The sequence below is a fragment of the Parasteatoda tepidariorum genome, chromosome 9 (assembly GCF_982258835.1).
Source record: "Parasteatoda tepidariorum strain Cologne lab strain chromosome 9, Ptep-v5.0, whole genome shotgun sequence".
In the NCBI taxonomy this organism is placed as follows: Eukaryota; Metazoa; Arthropoda; class Arachnida; order Araneae; family Theridiidae; genus Parasteatoda; species Parasteatoda tepidariorum.
Window position 1 is genome coordinate 68743679 of NC_141763.1, and position 24323 is coordinate 68768001.

Sequence of the window (24323 nt, forward strand, 5' to 3'; positions counted from 1 at the left end):
TTTAATTGTTGTCAGAGCTTGAAATTTAAATGCGTCATGCATCCACCTTTTTTTTTTTTTAAACAGCCCATATACAAATGAATCAGAAGGAAATATCCACACTATTCAAGTAAGTTCTTCATAAACAAATTACATATTCATACATCATTATATATGTTACCGTTAAAGTATGAAATCCGTTATTTTATAGAATACCTAGTTATAGAATAGTTTATAGAATACCATGAAATAACTGATCGTGTCCGTTAAAGTGTAAAATTCTCTTGTATTTCATGGTTTAACTAGTTATTTCATAGAATAACGATCTGCAGCCCGTTAAAGTGTATAATAATTTATATCATATATCTCGCTCGGTTCGCACTGGTCAGGGATTTAAGAAATGTTCGTGTAAAACCCAGTGCGTCACCAAAAATTTTTTTTGTTTCAGAAATAATGTTCTTTGTAATTCCAAGTGTCATTTTAGTAATCCTTGTTGTGTAACAAATGATTTTATGGTACGTTTCTATAAATACCATTTATACGCTGCATAAATGAGATAAATAGCTTCTTTTTCATTTTAATTGTCTATCATTAGTTTATTTATAGAATACCTAGTCATTTCATTTTAGATAAATTGTTTATTTTACACTTAAACTGTCTCTCATTAGTTAATTTATAGAATACCTAGTTATTTCATAGAATAACTAGTTAAAGTGTCAGATTAATAACATATTACACACTTTAACGGACACGATCAGTTATTTCATGGAATAACTAGGTATTCTATGAAATAACTGCATTATATACTTTAACGGTTACATATATATATTTAAAAAGAAATCAAGTTATTTATTGCAGTTAAAATAACAGTTTTTTGTTTAAAAATTATATCTGAATAAAAAATGTCATAATGTCTGAAAATTTCATAGATACCTGAGCTGTTTAAGTTGAACATTTTTTTAAAATTTATTAATAATTGTTTTTTTTTTTTTACATTTATTTAGTGTAAAGCAACCAGTTAATCCCCTAGGGATGCGTGAAATTCGAAATACGTTACATAATTTTTTCTAATCATGAACATGAAAAACTGGCTTAATACACGAATATGAATAAGGTCGTTTTCACGCTAAATGTAATAACTGCGCGTTACATAGCAGCACATGTTACAGTGATTCCTATTAATTTATTACTAATTTACCCATTTGATTACTAATTAACCAATGATTGATTTCTTATTAACCCATTTTCAGCAAAATGTGCATAAACGCACCAAATATTTTTTTATAAACAGTGTGATGTATATTTTTCTCTAATTTTATTTCTTGACTATTTTCAAGGGTACTGAAGACGTGTATAAAATTATAGCAATTCAATTGAAGTAAATACTTTCTGTTGAAAAAGTTTCTAACTACACTATTTTTAAAAATCTTAAACAGTTATTGATTAATTCGACTTATTGGAAATGTATAATTATCAAATTTTTGATTAATCATATGTTTTTTTTTATTTTTTATTGTGGATTAAAGTTGCTGTCATTGATTAATGTCATAAAATCTAGTGTTCAACTATAAGATTTGTCCATTGATTTGGACAAATGTATAATTATTACATTTTAGATTAAATATATGTTTTTTCATCATGGATAAAGGTTGCTATCATTGATTAATGTCATAAAAAATATAGTAGTCAATTATATAATTTGTCCGTTGATTTGGAAAAATGTATAACTGTAAATCTATAATTATTGAATTTTAAACTAATCATATATATCATGGATTAAAGTCGCTATTCTTGATTAATGTCATTAAAGAAACTAGTGTTCAACTATATGATTTGTCCATTGCTTTGAACAATGGCTCATATAGGCATTTTAATTCTTAAATAAAATATTATGTTTCATGCGCGAATTTTTTTTTGTATCTTAATCAATATAACTGAAGCATATTTTAATAAAAGTAATGCCATATTTTATAAAATTTCTATGCTTAGCCTAAAATAGGTTAAAAGTTATTCAAGATATCGCATTTCCAAATAAAGAGACTGAATATTTTCAAAGTAATTTTTATGTCGCATGAAGATCAAAGATAAGAAAGAAAATTTAATTGATGACAATGATTAATTAAAGTTTACTTAATAACTACAATAAAAGTAACGATATTTAATCAATGCGACTTCATATCAGGAAATTTGACTAACGCAACAAGAGCAAAAATTTTCGTTCCTTAATAATTCTTTCGCGGGCATAAACAATTCTTTTATGGACCATCACTTGTTCGCGGACCACCGTTTGATGACCGCTGTTGTAAATGAACAGCTAAGAAATTAAATTTGCCCACGGGTGTCAAACATAGACAAAAACCAGCAGTTCCTTTTTTCTTATTATTATTACAGATCAAGATATAAGAAAAGCATTTGATAGGAAATTAAATATATATTCATTTTTCAGTTCCTCACAATTTATTTCGTACCTTTTTTTAGACAAATAGTTTAGCTTTCGATACCTTTTCCTAAAACCATCTTATCACGTAGATTCGTTTTTATCGAGGTCTTTTAGATAAAAAGGACAATGAATATTGTCTCAGCGCTTTGTTTCTTTTTGATATGATGATAATGCTTGCAGTGGGAAGAGTCTTAAACAGATGTTTCAGTTCAACTTCCTTATAATTATTTAGAATATCGAAACAAAAATTGATAAAAATTTGAATATCGACCTGAACCGTCTACCACGGTAGTTTCAGTTGAAAATCGTTCGAATTTTACAATGCAGTTTGCTACTGAAGACGATTCAGTATTTAAATTAACATGGAAAATCCATAATTTCACGATGATCCCTTTTAAAGCCGATAAACCACTCTGGAGCCCTACGATAGTGATAGATACTTTTGCTGGTACAGAATGGAATATTGGATTATACGTGAGGGGTTATAAAAACGAAAGTTATGTCACAGGTGTTATTTATCGAGGTAAATCCGAAGAAGGAGCAGAAACTATACCTGTTAGCTTTGCGATTTCCATCAAAAAAACTGATGGATCATCTTCTTTGATATGTGAGAAAAACTATGATTTCGATGGCGATAAGGGATATGGATTTCAATTAATTCCTCAGTGCGAAGTATTTCAAAAGAAGAAATACCTTTTTCCTGGTAATACTTTTATATTGGAATGCCAAATGCAGAAATGTAACGTTGAGAATAATTTTTCTCCTGCATCTGCTTTTCGCAATTATGCTTTCGATTCGAAATTCGCTTCTAAACAAGCCTTTGATGGCATGAAGAAGGCTTTTAAACCTAAGGTCAGCAAATGTTTAATTCGTACTCGCATCAACGTTGAAGAACTTAGATTTGTTTGGGCTATTCCTAGGTTTTGTACTGTCGCATTGAATCAGAAACTTACCACGTCAATTTGTTTTGCAGGCAAAAATTCCCCAAAATTTGTTCTGTCAATTGTTCCCAATGTGTCGACAAGACAGCCTGAAGAAAGTATGCAGATTGAGTTATTGGCTGAAAGTAAAGAATCGTTTTATTGTTTATATGAAATACTGTTAGTTGACTGCGACTTGGTCTCGAGAATTCACATGAAAGGAGAACATTTATTCGAAATTGGTTCATCTATGTCAATTAATGTTCGAAATTCTCTCAAGTTGAGCGAACTTCAGCGTAACAAAGATTTACGCCTTGTGGATGAAACCTTAACACTATATTACAAATTCGAAATTGCAAGTCCATCTTCTGTGAAGTCTTTTGTCGAACAGACTACATATTTCCCTCCGAAATTTGGTGTTTATGGTTTGACAAGAGCTGGCGACGACGATGAACATCCAAGTGATAAGATAATGGAAAGTAACAAAGAGAGAAAGTTCTGCGATGTCTCACTGCAAGTCGAAGATAAATTGTTTCAAACCCACAAAGTAATCTTGTGCACCTGGTCTTCTGTGTTTAAGACTATTCTAGAGCAAGATTTGAGCGAAGATTGCATTATCCTGGAGATCGATGATATTGATGCTGGGACCGTTGATAGAATGCTTATTTTCATGTACACACAAACTGTTGAAGATTTAGAGTGGAAAGAAACAGCAAAGTTGTATCTTGCTGCCAATAAATATGAAATAAAGTCACTATTAGAGAACTGCTTAGCGAAATTGGAATCTAAAATATCTGTTTCAAATGTGAGTGATTTGTTATTTCTTGCTGATATGCACACAAACGAAAAACTAGTTAAATTTGCTACAGATTTTATTAAAACACACAAAGACGAAGTGCTTCGCACTGAAGAATGGAAAAAATTTATGAAAGATAAGGGGGCATTAGCTGCAAAACTAATGCATGAAATGTTTGTTGAAGTTTGAGGTAAGTATATTCAATCATTATTACAAACTTTCAACTCCGTAGAACAAATGCAAAAATAAGTCCGAGATCGTTTGGTAGTGATCTTTTTCCCCTTCCTTTTTTTTTCTTTCGATTTTTTTCTTGTTCAAAAATAGTAACTTCTTCAGCACGACAGCCCCTTACAGGCCTTGGCTGCCTCAACCACGCGTAGCCTCCAACGCCTCCTATCCATGGCGACTTTTTTCCAGTTGTTAATCTTTATTACTTTGAGATCTTTAGTAGTGTCATCCAGCCATCTAGTTGGAGGTCTTCCTCTGGCCCGAGATTCAGAAGGATTTTTAAAGGTGGCGATTCGTACTGCATTGTTTTCTGGACCTCTCCAGATATGGCCAAGCCATCTTAATCTATTGCTTCGTATGACCTGCACTATCTGTGGCTGTCCATAGAGTCTATATAAATCAAATATTAGTAACTATTTGAATGTTTTATTAAATTCACGAATCAGACGCTGAAGTTCTCAGATTATTTTTTTAAAAAATCAGATGCCTTATTTTCATAAAAAAATTTCTCCTGACTGTAAAATATGGACAAAAAGCTACAGTTGATTTAATTTCTGCAAAAATTTATTAAATTTTTTTTCCCTCTAGTTTTTGCTTTAAAACATTTCATTATTTAAAAATGATGGAAATTTTTAAAGCAAAGGAAAGAGAAAAAATAGAAAAAGAAACATAAATTTTAAAAAATTGTTTTAATATTTGATGTGTCTTTCTGAAAAAAGAGTTTTTTCCATTTCTTCCACTTGGGTAAAAAGAAGCCTATTTCTTCCAGGGACGGTTTTTTCCATTTTTCCCCACTGATTTTTCACTGAGGAAGTAACTTTTCCAACCTGTTTATTAATTTAGTTAGATATATTTATTTATTTAGTTAGTTACAGACATTTATTGAAAGTCTGATCATGAAATGCTATTCATAATTATTAGGCATGTCCCGAGTACCCGGCTAGATAATTTCAATACACGGTACCGGGTAGCATATCCGAACCCGGTTTTTAGTCTCAAGACCTGACTCGGCCTGTTTTTCCAGATATCCAGAGCCGAATTATTAAATCGACACAATCATATTCAGATTTTTAGTAACCTTAATACTGTTCATTAAACTAACTGTAGTCTTAGAAATCCATGTAGTATTATTATCAATTTCTTTTGAGCATGTATTATTTTAAGCTGAATTACCAGTTAAGGTACAACATATTACATGTTTTATATAGCTGGTGCAATATAAAATTTCTGGTGCGAAATTGGTTGGTGTAAAATTGCTAGTGCAAAATTGTTGGGGCGAAATTTCAATTCAAGGAAAGCTTAGTAAAATAGACACCTTTGGAACAGAAAAATATGTTCGTTAAAACTAGGTGTCTGCTTAGGAGAAGGACATGTAAATTCATAAATCTTATGCTGAAAACTATTTTAACTAAATTGATATCTGATAGTTAAATAAATACAAGATTAGAAATAGGGAATTATATTGATATTTATTTAAAGTAAATTAAAAATTCAAAGTCTATTCGTACTACATTTGCTTTCAGCTAATGAGCAATAATATGTTATTGTTTAGATTTGCAAGCTTAGGATTTTTTACCTGTTTTATGGAAGATAACAGTTGGAATAAAAACGTAAACTATTTTCTTACAAATGGCATATTAGTATAATATTCTAATTCTGTATTTATTTTAGACATTCAAGTTAAATTTCCTAGTAAATAAAAACAACAGTTAAAACCGAGCCAATTGAAATAAAAAAATGCTTATAATAAAAATTTTTTGAATATACTTTTTACTTTATAAATAAAGATAAAAAAATATTACTTTACATAACTCGACAAAAAGCAAAAAGCTTAAGAGTTTTCAGAATAATTTAATTTATGTTTATATTGAAAATAAGCATGTATGAAAGCTATTGGCTAACTTTAAACTGAAGTTTTAATATCTTCTGCTATCCTACTAACCGTAAGAGATTTTCATTTTTTTCCCCTCCGTGTAACGCAAATACGCTTTGTTTTTGCATAAAAAGTTATCCATGAAAGTTAATTTTCACCTTGTTTGTTGCTTAACCAAGGAGTTTATCTTTTTGTAGTTCTAAATTACTAGGATACGGAAATTGAATCTTAACTTCAAGAACAGCAAAACTGCTACGTGAATCTTCCGTTTAACATTTTTTTAAGATAAAATTTCTACTGAGTAACTGAAAAGTTTAACAGATTGTACTAAAATACATTGTATATTGACGTAAATTACATTTATAGTTATTGGATGATTTAAAATTAAACCTGATAGTTAAAGCATTTTTCATTTAACGGACAGTTACTTTGTTAAAATATTTAGAAATTATTCATCATTTAACATTATAAATGTAATGCTATATTAATAAATGTGATTGAATATTTGAGTAAGTTAAATGAAAAGATAATTAATTATAAAGTCCACTTTTAGCAAATGTTCGCGAAGTTTTACGTTAATCATTCTGCATCCGAGCAATTATCCAAAAAACTTTTTGTTTTTAAATCGAGTTTAAAAAAAAATCTAAAAATAAAAACATGTTTTTATATATAGAGGCGTGCAGTAATTTTCCTTGAAACTATATCTTGCAAATTATTTGTTAGATAGAAAATTATACGATTTTGAAGTTGTTTTGTAGAAATGTTATAATATCAGGCCGGGTATTATATCCGAATTTTACCGGGTACCCGTAACCAGTCGTAGAAGATTCAGTTTTTTTCGGGTACCCGGACCCGGTATATCTCTAATAATTATATTCTCATTAAGCATGTTTTATACATAAAAATAGCTATTAAACGAGAAATTTTTTGATTTTCGATTTGAAGTACACTTATTGAAATAACTAGAGGATGCGTTTTTTTTAACGCTTCGATTTGAAATACACTTATTGAAATAATTAGAGGATGCGTTTTTTCAACGCAACTTGTTTGAGTACTTTTTTTTTTTTTAATAAATATTTGTATTTTACTCGCTATTCAAAAACGTTGGTCCAATTCTGCTCTTTTTTTCCCCTGTACTAAACACATTTTTCTTATTATGGTACTAAAAATAGATAAATGGAGAAATTTAGTTTTATTTTATTTTATAGCCGTCGTTGAACAGCCGATTTAATTTTTCCGTTTACGACTACCAATGTTCAACTCCGTATCCTTGTAATTTTGAACCCAATCCAGAAGACAAAGGAACTTATGGATCAAGTGTTGGGAGAAATTTGCCTTCATGGAGGACTTTTTGATGGAACTAACCCGCATTTGCTCTACATGGAGAGGAAAATCACGAAAACCTCCCACAGTTAGCCTGACGGCAAGAGGACTCTAATCTATGATCCGTCTACCACTGAGGATATTTTATGTCAGTACTGTGATCGGTGTGAGCCGGGTGTGGAATTCAAATCAACCAGCCATCGACGGGATTCGAACCCTGTTCACCTGAGGAATTTAGTTTGTTGTTTAATAGAGTTTTAGAACATACAAAATTATTCCAGTCTGACGTAAGTTTTGAACCAATGATCTCGTGGAATTTAGTCGCTCATCTCTTCATTGCGGACTACTGGGACTTCTAGTTTCTTACAACATCTTTTTTTAAAGTTTGACAAACATTTTTTTTTAAAACTTAGGATTTATTCTGAAGGCATGAAAATAAATAAAATATTAAAGTTCAACACTTAAGATCTATGGAAAAAAATCTTAATAGCCCTCACTGCTGGTTTGCCAGATGTTTTGTTTGATTCATAAACGACTAATATTTCACAACGATCCACTGCAATGCCATCATAACTTATTTTTCAAAGTTTCTTTTCCCGCTTCTTAACCAACAGCGCCCTCTAGCAACATTGAAACGAAGTGGCTAGTTCATGCTGTCGATTTGAAAAATCGACATTCTACAGCTTATAATTTAGTGTCTTGGCAATATTTTTGATGACTTCTGTTTACTTTCCATAAATGCTACGATTATATTTTTTGTTTTGAAGTTGAGATTTTCTTAACGTTTCATTTCATTTAAAATTATCGAAACAAAATAGAACTGCGTGAGTTTATAATAGTGTTTTTAAATTTGCTTTTAGATCTTGCATAATAGTGTAGAACATACTTTTTGAACGATTCCACATATTTATTTTAATTGTTTTTATTTTGACTTTAGATTTTAGAATTTTTATTCAACTATTCGTAAAAAGTGTTTCGTTCATATTTTTATTTACTCTTATTTATTTTATTTTTGTTTATGATAAATTCTGATCTAAGTAAAGAAAAGAAAAAATTAACATTTATAATTTATCGAAAAGTATTTATGTATTTATTATCTGTAAGTAAAAGCACTTATCCGTAATTATTCTTAATTTATTTTTTAATGATTAATGGTGTATGCCTTTCATATAAATAAAAAATTTATTCTACTTAGATATAAATTTAAAAAGAAGAAAAATATAGATAAATTAAAATGCTTATATAAGTCGTATTTTACTCTTGTACTAAGATATTATTTTCTTTTTCTTCACTAACACTCGATATTCTTAAAATTAAAATAAATAAGTAACCAATGATTAAAATAAATTTATAAATTTTTGAAAAAAAAAACGATGAAATTACCTTTTAATTAGTAATTAAGATTATCACCGCAGCGGGGCGCTATAATTATTTGGTCAGAAAGCGTTGTAATTTTACTATATCGTTTTTAACATTCTCTAGCATTAGAGTGGAAATTCTTTACATGCTTCTTTGGGGTTTAATCATGACTTAATTTCAAAAAATTAAAAAAAAGGTCAAATACCTTATTTTTTTTAAAAACTGAAAATGCAATCATGTATTAAATAAATTAATTTAAAATTAAAATTTAATTTTTTATTTAATTGCTGATGATTCTAAATTATTTTGTTTTTGTGTTTTTTTCCTTGTCTTTAGAAAAACTTGAAAAACGTCTTCGACGAGGCTATTTTGGCTGCTCTGATGCCACCCAAAAAAAAGAAAAGAGGCAGTAAACATGGAAAATGTGTATTGTTTTAGTTTTAACTCAATCAGAAATATTATTTTGATATTATAAACTATGATATATAAATATATATATGTATATTTTGAAACAATTTTAAATGTATTTAACCATATATCCAGAATGTAAGTAATATTTGGAGATTTATTTTATGAAATAAATTTTTCTTGTAAATTCTTATGCGTTTATATGATGATTACTCATTATTATAGATAACATAATAATTTATATAATAGTATAATAATTTATATATTGTATTAGTGGGGAAACAAATTGCATTGTATTTATCTTTATATATATTTTTTAATTACAAATTATGCTTTTGTATAATAATTCTGAAATTAATTTGTTTAAATCTATTTTGAATGTTAAGAATCATGCATTAATAAAATAATTATATATTATTATGATAATTTATTTATTATATTAGTGAAGCAAATTAAAGTGAACTCATCAATGAATACTTTATACTTACAAACTACTCTTAAATAACAATTATTTAGAAATTTATTTCTTAAATCCCTTTTGCATCTAAATTATCGTGTAGCATGATAATTACAAACTAGTGGGCTGTGCCCCCTGCTCGTTAACGCTCGCCAACCCCCGAAAATTGCTACGCAATCTTATATGGTTTGCTTAGCTCGCTACTATCTTAGGTATACATTGCAAATGCACAAAATTCTAAGAATTCAAAACAATCATTTACAACTTTTTTTTCAAAAAAAAAAAAAAAAAAAAAATTACATCTTTTTAGTAAATACTAAGTCATTAAAATAAATTTGAATTAAAATAAATGGCATGTAATTCGTTAAACCTTTTAGAAATATGCTATAGTATAAAATCTTAAAGCGTAACATCACGACTGAGACTCATTTTTCAATGAATAACTAATAACAATAATAAAACAAATAAATTCGTGATACAAATCAAAAATCGTCAAATAAATTCGTATTATATAAATTCGTGAAAAAAAGCGCTTTCGACAAAATACTGAAATAAAGATCTATCGACAAAGACTACTCACTTCTGCCTAGCTTAATAGTATGAGATTGCCGCAGCTGATAGGCTGAATTTCGGAAGAGATCGCATTTGATGAGAATGCTCTCAATGGTTATTTCAGTTACCGTTTTTGAAAGTGCTATATGTTGAGCCACCTCAGCTAGATTTGGCATGTGACATTTTTAGCGGCAATCATTGGTCGATTTTCTAGAGTTGCCATTCGGGGAGTTGTAATGAGGCTTTTTTTGTCGCCGTGTAAGAGAAATATATATATAGATTATTATAAAAATTTTCACATTTTGTTAATAGGAATTCAACCTGAGTGCCTTTGAATTATCTCGAATGATTTTCCTTCGGTTATATAGGCATGTTGAGTGTCCCAAGCTAATTGGGACAAACTTTTCGGGGAGGTAAGGTCCATCACAAGAATTAAGAATTGCATAGCTACCCATGATGTAGGAAAATAGTTATATGACAGGTACAAGAAACAAAGACACACAAGACTGAGATAACCTTAAATATTTATTGGTCAAAGATATTACATGTGCTGTTGTAGACGATAGGTAAAAATGTCACAAAAGACGTTAAGAGTTTCCATCATTGTTGGTGATGCATGCGTTTACATAGTGTGTGTGTGGATTGGCGGATTCGCTCAAATACACCTGAATTTTGTTGCATTTCCGCTGCAGTAAAGATGATTCTTGATACCAGATTTATTACGGAAACCACAGGTGTTGCGTACACAGCACTTTTCAGTGCATCCTAAAGAAAGAAATCAGTTTAAATCAGGAGAGCGGGGTAACCAAGGAACCGGTTCACCATCTTGTGAACAACAACACCTAGCGGCGTACGAAGACGTTTCCGACCATGGATTGCTATGCAAATCTGATTCCGCTTAATGTCCCCTACCTCTCCTTAAAGTTTGTCCCTACATATTTTGTCTTCGATTGAGATGCTAATTTCAAGTTTATGTCGATTCTTTTCCTAATTATGATGAAATAATTAATGAATAAATGATTATCAACCTTTTATCGAATAATCTGTAGACCATGAAAATTTTTTAAAAGTGTAATCCACGTGATTACATGTGGCCAACACATGCACAAGTGCATATGCGCATACTTATGCAACAATTTTTGAAATTATTTACAAGCATTTCTTAATGTATAAAGTAAATAATTTCGTGATACTTTACTACGGATAAAAAAATTTTATGAAAATTCACATTTTTCAAGTGAACTTAAAAAAAAGAGAAAATAATTTCATTTTTGTCATTTCTAAAATGGAAAAACGTGAAGTTCAGGTGATGTTAAAAGTTTTTCACAAAATTATATTTACTCCTATATTTCTCGTTTTCGGTATGACAAAAACAAAATGATTGTGTCCGTCTTAACTGAGATTTTTAATGAATTGAGATTTTAAAAACTTTATCTTATTATTTTCCCTTTTCTTTTTTTTTAGATTTTTCTCTAAAGCGAGGAATGTTTTGTTAAAACGAAAAATTTAGTCTGTTTATTCTGTTATTTCTTTATATCGGAAAATTGCCAAAATCACGATTGTTGATAAATTCTGTTTGACGAGGGGAAAAAAAGCAATAATTTTTTGTAATAATCAGAAAAAGATTGAGAATTATATTTTCATGTGCACTGTAAAAAATTCCGGATCAAGATACGGTATAACGCATTGGCCCTGAGGGTGCCGCAACTTTTTACCGGAGCAAAATATCTGATATACCGTAATTTTTACAGTATTAAATACCATAAAATTACTGTATCACACTTACGTTAAATAAATTTTACTATTAAATGCTACTATTAACTATCTATTAAATGAATATTACTCAAAAATATGCAGCATAATATTTTACGGATGATGCATCCCAAGTGCCGATACTTTATACTTGCATTTGATCCGGAAAATTTTACAGTGTGGTGCAAAGCTCTTACTGAAGTTTGAGTACTTTAGCTAGTCGGAAAATGGTCGAATTTCAAATGGCAATACATTTCATTTGACAAAAAATGTAAATTTTTTTTTTTAATTGAGGTAAAGAAATTGATATTTGTATTCATGAACTTCAACTGAAATATCAGCAATCTAACAATTACGAAAGTATTGTTAGTAATTAAAGTTAAAGTATTGTTGATATTGAAAGTATTGTCCCTATATTGATTGGCCAAACATCCTGCTTGTATATTTTGATACGCCAAACATCCTGCTTGTATCGGCGAGTAAATTCGGGAAATTTTTATTGTTATCAGGTTCAGAGTCTTCAGTTGACATTTGAGCTCTCTAGCTAATTCGAATATAAAACTCCGATTGGTGATAAAAATGGCGATGAATTCTGCTTGAAACGGCTAGAAAGAAAGTAAAATAATAATTTATTTTTAATACAACTTACAAAGTTAATTTTATTGAGATATAACTCTAAACTTTCAATAATATGCAAAACGTTTCAAGATTTTTTTTTAATGATGCTAAAATTGTAATTGCGATGTCTTAGAATTGAAGTAGTACACGCTATCACAATGTTTACTAAAAAAATAAGCAAAAAATATGCACTTCTGGGTGTTTATAAGTTTTGTTTAAATGTTTCTTCAGATGGAAATAATTATTTCATTGCATATAAAATTTTGCAATATTGTCTGTATTATAATTTATAACATAGTATTAAATTATAGCTTTGTAATATATCAGATTATAACAGTCTTTTTTAAGAGTATTAATTACGACATTTAAAGGGGATAATTCAGTGGTAATTTCAAATAAATACTGATTAATAATGATTCAGGTATTTTGCAACTTTCCTTTTCTTTCTATCAAACTAATTTAATGGTTTACTGATAAATTCCTCAAAATTGCCCAATCTAATTATAATAATGAGTTTATAAGACACTTACAAATCCTTTTCTGAAAAAATATTCTACCTTAAAAATAATTATTCGTCTGTCTCATCATAAGAATTAACAAATGTCTCTGTTTATTTGCTGGCCCTCATATTGCGTTTTCATAAAAACAACATAAAAGAGAGAAAAAACTAAATATAATTTGTTATTAATGAAATTGATTTTTGTAATTGTTATGACGTCAAATAAAGTCGAACTAATTTTGACAGTTAGCGTTCATAAACTGTGTTGTTTTCTATTGTTTACTTGGATGTTTAGCATTTTCAGTAACGGATCATTTATTGTTAATGCATGACATGATCTGGCGAGTTCGTTCAGAAAAGCGTGAAGATAGTTAAAAATATCTTAGTCGGTTTTTGCATTACAACTTTTTTTCCTCTCTCATATCAATCTTAAGTTATGTTGGAAGCACGCATTTAAATTGTGTAAACAGTTTTAACGCAAATTTATTTATTGGTGAAATAATCTCATTCGTCGTGTTACTTCTGGAATTAATTATACGAACGATGTTTTGCCTTTATCAGTATAACTGATCGCCAGAAATCTCTCAACAAGCCATGTCAGTATATGCTTTTCTTATTATTATCTAAGTTTTTATAATCCCTGTTGATAGCCTTTTACCCATGCATATTAGTAGCAGGCTAATTGTCAGCTAAAAATGGTTCCAATAATTTTCTATAATTATTTACTTCTATCCATAACTTATTTATTGTTGAACAATAACTTAAGAATTTTAGAAGTGAACCATGTATTCCCAATCACATTTATTGAAGAAAATTATTTTATAAATTATTATCAAATATATTAAAAGAGATATCAGCGAATTCTTGATTATTAGTAGCACGCTAATTGTCAGCTAAAAATGGTCCCAATAATTTGCTATAATTTTTTACTTCTATCTATAACTTATTTATTATCTAACCATAATTTAAGAGTTTTATAAGTGATCCATGTATTCACAATCACATTTATTGAAGAAAATTATTTTATAAATTATTGTCAAATATTATAAAAGAGATAACAGAGAATTCTTGATTTTAGCCACTATTTTTGTCTTTTAAACGTAGCAAATTGGTTCAAAACAAATTGCTTTATAAATTATACCAGTGTATCGTAAGAGAGTTATTTTGAATTAATTGGTTTTAGCCATTATTCGACTATCAGAAGTATAGTTTTTCCCCGTGTATTTCAGCAATGAGAAACGAAATAATTTTTTTCTTAGCAGACATATATTTTAAGACTATGAAAAAGATATTTTATGATACAATAAATAAAAAAAATTTGCTTCGCTAAAAGTAAAAAAATAACTTGATAAATTTGAAAATGGTCAGGAACTTATGAAATGGTTTGGTGTAAGATTAAATAAATGCAATATACGTATTTCTCGAAGTACTTTTTTTTTTAAAGTCAGGAAACCTGAAATATTTTTGTCAGTTTGATTTACAAAGAAAGGTGAATGAAGTTTATTTTTATTGATTAAAATTTTTATTTAAGAAATGCACTTTTGCAATTTCAAATATTAATTAAAAATATTTATGAAATTAATTTATCAAAGTGGATTAATACAACAATACAAAATACAACACGGATTGAAATATTACGAAATAAAGTTGTAAATACTAAAATATAGCCACTATGTTTATTTAAATGAAATTAATAAAAAAAAGAAGAGGATAAACTTTGAGGAATCAAATAATTTTCGTGAATTTTATTCAATTAATACAGATAGAATAATTATTTCCTTATTATTAAGATATTCTTCGCATAATGATTGTACTTCTTAAGAGTGTATTCGTTATTGTGAACTAGTTCGGGAGTTTTCCAATAAGTTTTTGACAGTTGTCCATTCCTTCTGTAATGATGACTGATATCCAACTTCGAAACACTTTCGAAAAAAAAGTTCTTACATTAAAAATAAATCTTTAGTTGCATAATTTTAAGAACTTGAAACTGATGTTAACATTCCCAAGTGTCTTTGTCCATCTGTTGGTCATCACCATACCACGTTTTCGGTACTAATACCTATAAAAAAATAATAAAAATAATAAAAATATACTTCGTGTAGAATTCTTTATGAAATCGGCTGGTCGTTACTGTTACGTCATAGACTCGTTAACGTGGAATATAAAATGGAATCAATTTTGACAGTTGGAGTTCATAAACGAAGAAAACGATGCAATGTTTACTTTTTTTATGGTTTATTTAGATGCTTTGCGTTTTCAAAAACATATCATTTGACATTAATACATTAGTAGGGTTTGTTTAATGCATACTTAAAAACATGGAGATAGTTATAAAAGTTTTTTATTCGTTATTCTACCATCACTTTTTGCCTACCGACCCGTATCATTAGTGGTGAAGGAAGCGTTAAGTGAAGTTGTCCGAAAAGTTATAATGAGGATTTCGTTTTCGCTTTTTTTATTGGGTTTATTATTTTTATCTTCAATTCAATTTTCAAGAAGAACCTTTTGATGTCCTCCTACTTAAAACTTCTTACCTTATACTTCACTTACGATGAAACTTCTTTATAAATAACCTCCTGCTACTAATTAAGTTATTTTTACGAATGCTTTATTAACTTGAACACGTTATCAAAATCAACCTTTAAACAACTAATGTAAGTATTATATATTTTCTTTGTTTACATGGAATCCAAAAATAGTTATTTCCCCTCCTCAGTATATTGATAGCTTATTGTTAACCAGAAGCTCCTTGATTCTCTAACGAATCGCACTCCAATTATCTCCCCCCCCCCCCCGCAAAAAAAAAATAATAATTCATCTGAAACTCAATAGATTTGCACAGAGTTCACCTTTAATAAGTATTTTTGGAATAATCAAAAATGAAAACAAAGCATACATTGGTATTTACAAACAATAAGCAAAAACGCTATAGAAATCTGACTACTTAAAGTAAATGAAGGCAAATGTAATAAACATCAAAACAGGTTTTATTGGATGTTGAAATTCGAAGGTGCTTCTGATAATTCTCTTTCAAATCGTCAATGTTTCCCCTGCAATCAAATCTGTCTTGTTGTTTATTACTCTCACCTTCCTGTACCTGAAAGAATTAAATAGAGTTTTTGTGTTTTCCTCGTTTAAATATTAATTTTTGTATACTTTCTTGTTTTCCATTTTTGATAAGGATTCTAAAAATATATATTAAGGGCGGCTTTTACTGAACACTCTATAGATATTTAACAAAGCATATGAGCAGCATATTAACAGCAAGTAAAAAATCACTTTATGGATTTCAGCTATTTATTTGTATCAATAACTGATTAATGCGTGCCGACAATTTACAATCATATTTAATGATAAAAAATGCTTAGATAAATTATCGTCAAATATCATGAAATCATTGATATCTAATCATTGTATAGATATTTAACAAAGCATATGAGCAGCATATTAATAGTCAGTAAAAAATCACTTTATGGATTACAGTTATTATAAAAAATGCTTGGATAAATTATTGTCAAATATCGTGAAATCATTGATATCTAATCAGTGTATAGATATTTAACAAAGCATACGAGCAGCATATTAATAGTCAGTAAAAAATCACTTTATGGATTAGTGTTATTTATTTGTATCAATAACTGATTAATGCGTGCCAACAATTTACAGTCATATTCAATGATAAAAAATGCTTTGATAAATTATGGTCAAATATCATGAAATCGTTGATATCTTTCAGAAGCTTGGATTGCTAATTAAAAACTTCCAGCTTGAAGATTGTTTTGATGGAAAACTGAACCGTTTTGAATCATCATTTAGGCAGCATAGGGTATCTATAATTCTAGTATTATGACCGCTTTTAAGAACGATTACTTACCTTTTAATTCTTGGAGATAATCTATCTATATTATATAAAACGCTAATACGTACGTATGTATGTATCAATAAAACCGCGCTCTCTTTTCTCGCGCTCTCGCGCGCTAAATTCTTTTCTCGCGCTGGCAACAGTTTTCATTTTTAATTGATTGGATTCGGCGCGCAAGAGCACGTAGTGAGCAACCAGATAACAATAACCAGAGTGAGCATTATCAGGTTGTTCAATTCAGATTCATGCACTAAAAACATGACAATATTTAATTTAAACTCAATTGGGAATTAATTAATTAATTGAAGTGAGAATGCATTAAAAGGCCGCTGTTGAATTGATATTTTTCTACTGGGAGCTACCTAAACGTCTAAAAAACGTTTAAGTGTTTGTATTGAATGCATTGAATTTTTTTTATATTTCGCGTTTATTTATGCAATGAATTTTCACGCTTTAAAATGCAGAATATTAGTGAAGCAATATTTGATAATTTATTTTGCTAATATGTTTCTTATTTAGCTAATGCTTTGATTTTTTCACCATGTACAATCTAAATAGCTAATACACTTTTTTAAAAGCCAATAAGAACATTGGTAGAATTCTTCTACATAAGTACAATACTGTGTCTTTGATGATAAAATACTATGTCTTTAATGATAATATATTATGTCTTTGTGCTAGAACATTGTGTTCATTGGCGAGCGAGCGCAGCGAGCCATGGTTCACGGCGTGAACCACATAGGATTGCGTAGCAATTCTCGGGGGTTGGCGAGCGTTAGCGAGCAAGGGGCGGAGCCTCCTAGTATTATATAAAACACTAATACGTATGTATCAATAAAACCGATGATATTTCTTTTCTCGCGTTGGCAACAGTTTTCGTTTTTAATTGATAGACTTCGGCGCGCAAGAGCACGTAGTGAGCATCATATGGCTGATCTATATTATATAAAACGCTAATACGTTTTAATTGAGAGGCTTCGGCGCGCAAGAGCACGTAGTGAGCATATCATATGTCTAATCTGGTGAATTCTCACCGAATTATCTTCATCGAAGCCGATGCTTTACATCCGGTTTTCCGTACTATTTCATATTGTTTTACAACGCATGGTTTTAGCCCTCGGGAAGGAAAGACTTTAAAACAAAACTTACAAAAGTTACTTTTCTCAACAACTCAAATTTAGAATAGTGTGATTAAGAAAAATATGTGAACTGTTTGCAATTTCAAATTAATATTAAAATGCACAGGTTTAGAATTTTCTACATTTAAAGTTTTCGGAACTTCAGTGTTCAAAAAAATATACAAAAGCTAGACGTTAAGAACGTATCCAATGCGCGAGCATCGGATTGTGAAGCAATCCGAAATGAACTGCGAACGCAGTTCCGGGGGTTGGCGAGCGCCAGCGAGCAGAGGGCGAAGCCTCCTAGTTATAAAGAAAAATGGCAAAATTTGATCTCTTGTATTTAACAGATGAATGTATAATCATGACTTTGTTTACTGGTTTAAATATGTGAGAATCTGATTAAAAAAAAAAGTTATCTTAAGACTTGTTGCTTTTAAAAAAACTTTTTAGGAATGCAATTATACTCTTAGACTGTTCTAAAAGTATCAGCCAAACTTTTACGTATTCTTTTCGATGGAGAAACTGAACTGTGTTGTTTTATTGATTAATTTTCATTCATTTTTTATGTATAAAAATGAGAAAAAAAAAGATGTTGAATTTTCATAAATATCACTACATTTAATCGCGAGGTGTGAAAGCCTCTATACAAAGAAAAAAAAATTCTGGTAGAACTATTGTATTGCATTTCATTGACATTTCTGGTAAAGAAAAACAACCATAATTCTTGTTAATAAAATAAAATCATACAGTATTTTTCCGTTAAATTGGTAACGGTTTACCAGTAATTTTGGTTTACAAATCTATAGTTCTTGTTGCTGCACATTTAGTAAATACAGAACTAAAAAGTGAATTTAACTAAACAATTGGTTTTAATGCCATGCTAAAATTACCACATTTTACCACATTTACCAAGTTTTATCACAGACTATAAACCGACATTTTATTTTTAACGGTTAACGGTTATTGATAACGGTTTACCAGTAATTTTGGTTTGCAAATCTATAGTTTTTGTTGCTGCACATTTAGTAAATACAGAACTAAAAAGTAAATTTAACTAAACAAATTGTTTTAATGCCATGCTAAAATTACCACATTTTACCACATTTACCAAGTTTTATCACAGACTATAAACCGACATTTTATTTTTAACGGTTAGCGGTTATTGATAACGGTTTACCAGTAATTTTGGTTTGCAAATCTATAGTTTTTGTTGCTGCACATTTAGTAAATACAGAACTAAAAAGTAAATTTAACTAAACAAATGGTTTTAATGCCATGCTAAAATTACCACATTTTACCACATTTACCAAGTTTTATCACAGACTATAAACCGACATTTTAGTTTTAACGGTTATTGATAACGGCTTACCAGTAATTTTGGTTTGCAAATCTATAGTTTTTGTTGCTGCACATTTAGTAAATACAGAACTAAAATGTAAATTTAACTGAAATGGCTTTAATGCCGCGCTCTAAGCTACCATGCTAAAATTACCACATTTACCAAGTTTTATCACAGATTATAAACCCAAATTTTATTTTTAATTTTACCAAATACATTAACAAATCACCTAGGTAAAAATAATCGAGATTTTGGTTGTTCTCAAGGAGCCAGAAGCACGGTAAATTTTACCATATTCTGGTAGTTTTGACCACGTTTGTTTTTCTCAGTATGGAAATCAGAGCACGAAACTTTGACTAACTGGGATACAGTTTCCCTATCTAATGAATGTCAGAACCCATTTCTCCATCTTGTTTAATGTCGCTTATCAAAAACTAAAAATTCCTAACGTGAGAAACCACTTTACTATTTTATTCGATATTACCAATGGTTTTATAAATTATGGCCATTTATCCTGAAATGGATTAATTGAGACAGTTTTTTTCATTATTACTAAGAGGTTCGTTCCGTTCGCTAAACTCCGTAATTGATTCTCATTCATTATTGTTTATTTTCTTCTTAAACATCAATATTTTCCAGAAAACGCAGAATATTTTAGTTTTCAAATATGCAATTTTTGTAATAACATTTTGTTAATGGGTTAATCGTAATGAAATAGATGATTATTTAGATCTGAAAAATAATCATCTGTACAAGGGAAAAAAATTAACCTAAGGAATACAGATTGCGAAGAAATAAATGCGAGGTAATTTTACTTCTTTAATCTCTCTCTCTCTCTCTTATTTTTGCTACTTTTTATTGACATCTATGCAAGAGTGATCTTATAAAATAAAGATCTCGGGAGGGAAAAATAAATTTCCAACTAAAGTGGAAAAATAGTCAATATTTTAAGCAAAAAAGGTGGAAACAGAGATCACGAAAAAGAGCTTAAATCTGCACTAACTTTCGAACATTTTTGAAAAAATAAATAAATAAATAGTGCGTGGAGTCCCTCCGCGAGGAAGAAGTTAAACTTCGCAACCTGCGACGTTAATTGTAGAAGAATCAGCAGTCGTAGAAGGATCACTGGTTCTATTCAACGACTCTTTTTCCTGCTCCGCTCGCTTCCGTGCTCTGTAATCACGGTAATATTGTGCATTTTTCCCTCGTGGACCTCTTGAACCAGTGAAAGTGCTTGTGATTGCCTCATCGTCTCGCCCTGGAAAATGTATTTGTATTCATAATGTTTGTGAATGCGTCATAATGTAATTTCAGAAGAGAAAACCTAACAATTGATATTCACAAGAGACGTACCTTGACATAACCTTAAATCTGTCGCATTGTCCGTGGGATTGTTTTCACTCATTTTTTACGATTGTTATCCACTAAATTTGAAAATAAAAAATACTACCCCATTAAATTATGTGTGTATCAAATCAAACTAAAAAAATATTTATAGGAAAACAATACTTTTATGACTTTTATTATTTTTATGCTAGTGAGAACCAAAACAATATGGAAATGAATGAGGGAAAACTGGATCCTACCACGTGATTTCCCGGCCAATAAAAATGTAGCATTAAACGTTTAACGCAACCTTGTTGGAAGTCGCATAAGAAGTATAACTTCAAAAAAAACTCTGTAGTTACGTTCCAGTGGACAATAGATCAACCAACATGTTTTTTTTTTTTTTTTTTTTTTTTTTTTTTTTTTTTTTTTACTTCTAGTTTAACAGTTATTAATTCGCGAACTAATAATCGAATCATATTTTTTTTTTGTATTTCATCTAACTCTTTTTACATTCTGCTACACACCTTCGTAATGTCAAGTTTCAAAGCCTTATAAATTTTGAGCAAGAAAGAATAATGCAACTTAAAGCAAAGAAAAAAAATGATAATAAATTCCCGAAAAGCAATAAAAATTTCAATAACTTTCAAACAAATTGGAACTACGAAAAAAAAAATTTTTTTTTCATAATCAAATGTGACTCTGTCATCATGCCAAATTTCAACTCTGTAGTTGCATTCCTGCCGCCTGTAGAGCGGTCCGTATGATATTTTTTCTAACAAGCTTAACAGCTAATAATTGTTAAACAAAGCTATCGAATGCTACTTTATTTTATTCCATCGCAACTTTTCTACAAATTGAATATTTTATATATATTTTTATAAACTTTTCTAGGGATCTTAGAAATTTCAAGTTTCTAAGTCTCATAATTTTTGCGCAACAAAACAAAATTTAACTTTGAGGTGAACACCCAAAACTGCAGAGGCTCCGGCGTCAGCGATTCTTACGATGTCGAATTATGGGAATAAAATAAAAGTGTCAAAAATTCATGTCTCATCAACCGTTCAGTGTCCAAATTTTGTCTTAATCAGGAAATTGGCTACCAAAATTTATGTTTGTTCGTGCTGTCTGAATTGGGTACTTGCAATTCGAAAAATAAAGAGATTATGCCTAACCATGTAATTTAAACTAGATTTAAGTGGATAACTTTGAGCAACGTTACGCCTGTGGGCCAAACCTGATCAGTTTCTGAATTGACAAATGCTACGATTTATGGGAAATGATGCATGTGTGAATCACTTCTCTAACAGTTAGAACAGATGAAGACGAACATTTTATTTTATATTTTACTCAAACATTTTTATTAGATTTTTAAAATATCACAGTATTTTAAGACATTTAAAGCTCAGAAGATCTAACCCTGGCTTGACTAGCGGTGCCCGGATGATCTTGATCCGTTCCAACTACATTCATTATCGTAAATTATCCTTAGAAGTAGATAGATCATTGACAAGAGTAGGTTTCACTACCATATAAGCAATTGGTTGTTAGCTTAAAAAGCTAAAAGCTTGTTAGTCTTAACATTTTTTACAGCCTACCCAATTTTTTTGTGTTTACGACCTTTAATGGTCAATTCCCGTAGCCTTGTAGTTTTGAATCCAACCCAGAAAACAAGGGAATTCCTGGGTTAAGTATTGGCGTAAACTAGCTTCCCATGGAGGAGTTTTTCATGGAACTAATCCACACTTGCGTTACATAGGGAGGAAAACTATGTAAATCTCCCTCAGTTTGTTCGACGGAAAGGGATTCTAATTCATGACCAATCTTTCAATTGTTGCAAAATTTCGGGAAACCCCGATAATGCAGCGTTAAAATATATCTATATTTTTCAAATATTAAAAAATTAAAATAGAGATGTTTCAGCTGATGTCACATCACTTACACAATTGGAAATCCGTCAATGATCAGTCAGTTTCAGATGCAACCAATAGGACTACGTTTTTATTGGGAACGGAATACGAATTGTCCAATAGAAATAACGCAAGCGGAAATTGATTAAATGGTTGTGGAACACTGATCCAGTTCAGCCTCTTGTGTGAAAATCTTTCTAAAATTGAAGCTTAATTTTCGCAAATATGGCTTTTTTTCAGAACGACCTTTTACGCCATTTTGATAATTAGCATAGAGGGTACTGGCTAAACTCGACCTTACAGTTATGAGTAACTACAGACACTCGATGCAGTTATGAAAGTAGCATGTTAATTAATTGAAAAAAAATATTATTTTATGTGACGACAGAGCCTTCGAAAAACTGCCTGAACCACTTAGTTATCACGGGGCCTGCTATCTTGGACATTTAAGTTAAGGAATAGCTACTACTTCCTTAGTTTGATATCGAGAAAAGATAAAGTAAGACATATAAAAAATATCCATCTGTAATTTTAGAACACCTACTTCAAGGTGATTTCGGTCACTAATTATTTAGCTCTATTTTTAAATTTTTATTTCCTAATTTTATAATTATTTATTGATGTGTAATTTTCAGAGTTAATGCAATAATTGTCTAAAATTAGCAACTGCAGTTTTCTGATGGAAAATTAAAGTTTTCTCGTAGTTTCCTGACCATACTTTGGAAATGTCACCAAACAGAACTCCAACACCCTATCCCGTTTTCAGAAGACCGAAAAGCAACACTAAAGACGAAAAAAATGTCGAGAAAGAAGATTTAAAAGATTACTGCAAGGATATGTTGGCGAATTCCATGCTCACTGGAGTTCCTCAAATTGTATCTGCTCCCACTACAAGAAGCAGAGTTTTCAAAACCTTTGTCGTACTTGGCAGCTTTACTGGGTTCGTATAAACAATAACTCTCTTTTTGTTGTATTTTTCAGGACTAAGTTTTCTAAATATTTGAACACTCAAATAAAGACATAAACAGTGTAACATTTACAAGAGTCAAACTATTCATGTACAGGGAGCAAGAAAAAAAATTTTTTTTTTGTACATAACCTTCTGAGACACATCTTCCGATATATTAGGCAACATTTGTTAGAATTTTACTACTTAAAAAACTTTACAGGGTAATTAAAAATGAATAAAGTGATTACAAACTATTTAATGAAAAAGGACATATTCATAAAATTTACACAGAATGTAGAAGGAACTTCAAAATTTTGTATACATGCGTCAGAGACTTTCCATGTGACTTCCCTTGGTCACATGGACGGCATCTAGGCAGTCGTCGCTCGTAGCATCATCGCTCGTAGGATGTCAAGTCCGGAGATCTTGGTGGCCAAAGCAGAAGACATCATCGGCATCTCCACTTCGACCGATCCAACGGTTTCAAAGATGTTGATTTAAAAATGTGTGGACCATCGTACCCTGGTGTGAGGGTGCTCTATCTTGTTGCGAAATGCAATCCGTAGAATCAGTATCTAGCTGTGACATCAACCGTACCTCAGGCATGTCAAG

At 30.1% G+C, this 24323-nt stretch overlaps 3 protein-coding genes across 5 annotated transcripts in view; all 3 read left to right on the forward strand.

Moving 5' to 3' along the window:
• Window positions 1-9517, forward strand: part of Cdc42 (Cell division cycle 42) — a 33641-nt gene extending 24124 nt beyond the window's left edge. The window contains exon 5 of the mRNA XM_087152065.1: window positions 9255-9517. Coding sequence (XP_087008191.1) covers window positions 9255-9356 — 102 coding nt within the window. The 3' untranslated portion in view covers window positions 9357-9517. The remainder of the gene's footprint in view (window positions 1-9254) is intronic.
• LOC139426747 (speckle-type POZ protein) lies at window positions 2563-4325 on the forward strand. Its single transcript, XM_087152064.1, has one exon. The coding sequence runs from the start codon at window positions 2741-2743 to the stop codon at window positions 4322-4324; it is 1584 nt and encodes a 527-aa protein (XP_087008190.1). The 5' UTR covers window positions 2563-2740; the 3' UTR covers window position 4325.
• Window positions 9518-13465: 3948 nt separating the features above from the next.
• Window positions 13466-24323, forward strand: part of LOC107437741 (acid-sensing ion channel 4-like) — a 42173-nt gene continuing 31315 nt past the window's right edge. The window contains exons 1-2 of one of the 3 annotated variants that reach the window (XM_087152067.1): window positions 13466-13800; window positions 23398-23702. In XM_087152067.1, coding sequence (XP_087008193.1) covers window positions 23488-23702 — 215 coding nt within the window. In that variant the 5' untranslated portion in view covers window positions 13466-13800; window positions 23398-23487. Of the gene's footprint in view, window positions 13801-15072; window positions 15859-23024; window positions 23703-24323 lie in introns of those variants that run through there. The other 2 variants (XM_071186868.2, XM_043038707.3) reach the window with 2 other exon arrangements.

Bases quoted from the DNA above. Each gene is read 5' to 3' on its own strand.
- LOC139426747 (XM_087152064.1), top strand. From the start codon at position 2,741: ATGCAGTTTGCTACTGAAGACGATTCAGTATTTAAATTAACATGGAAA.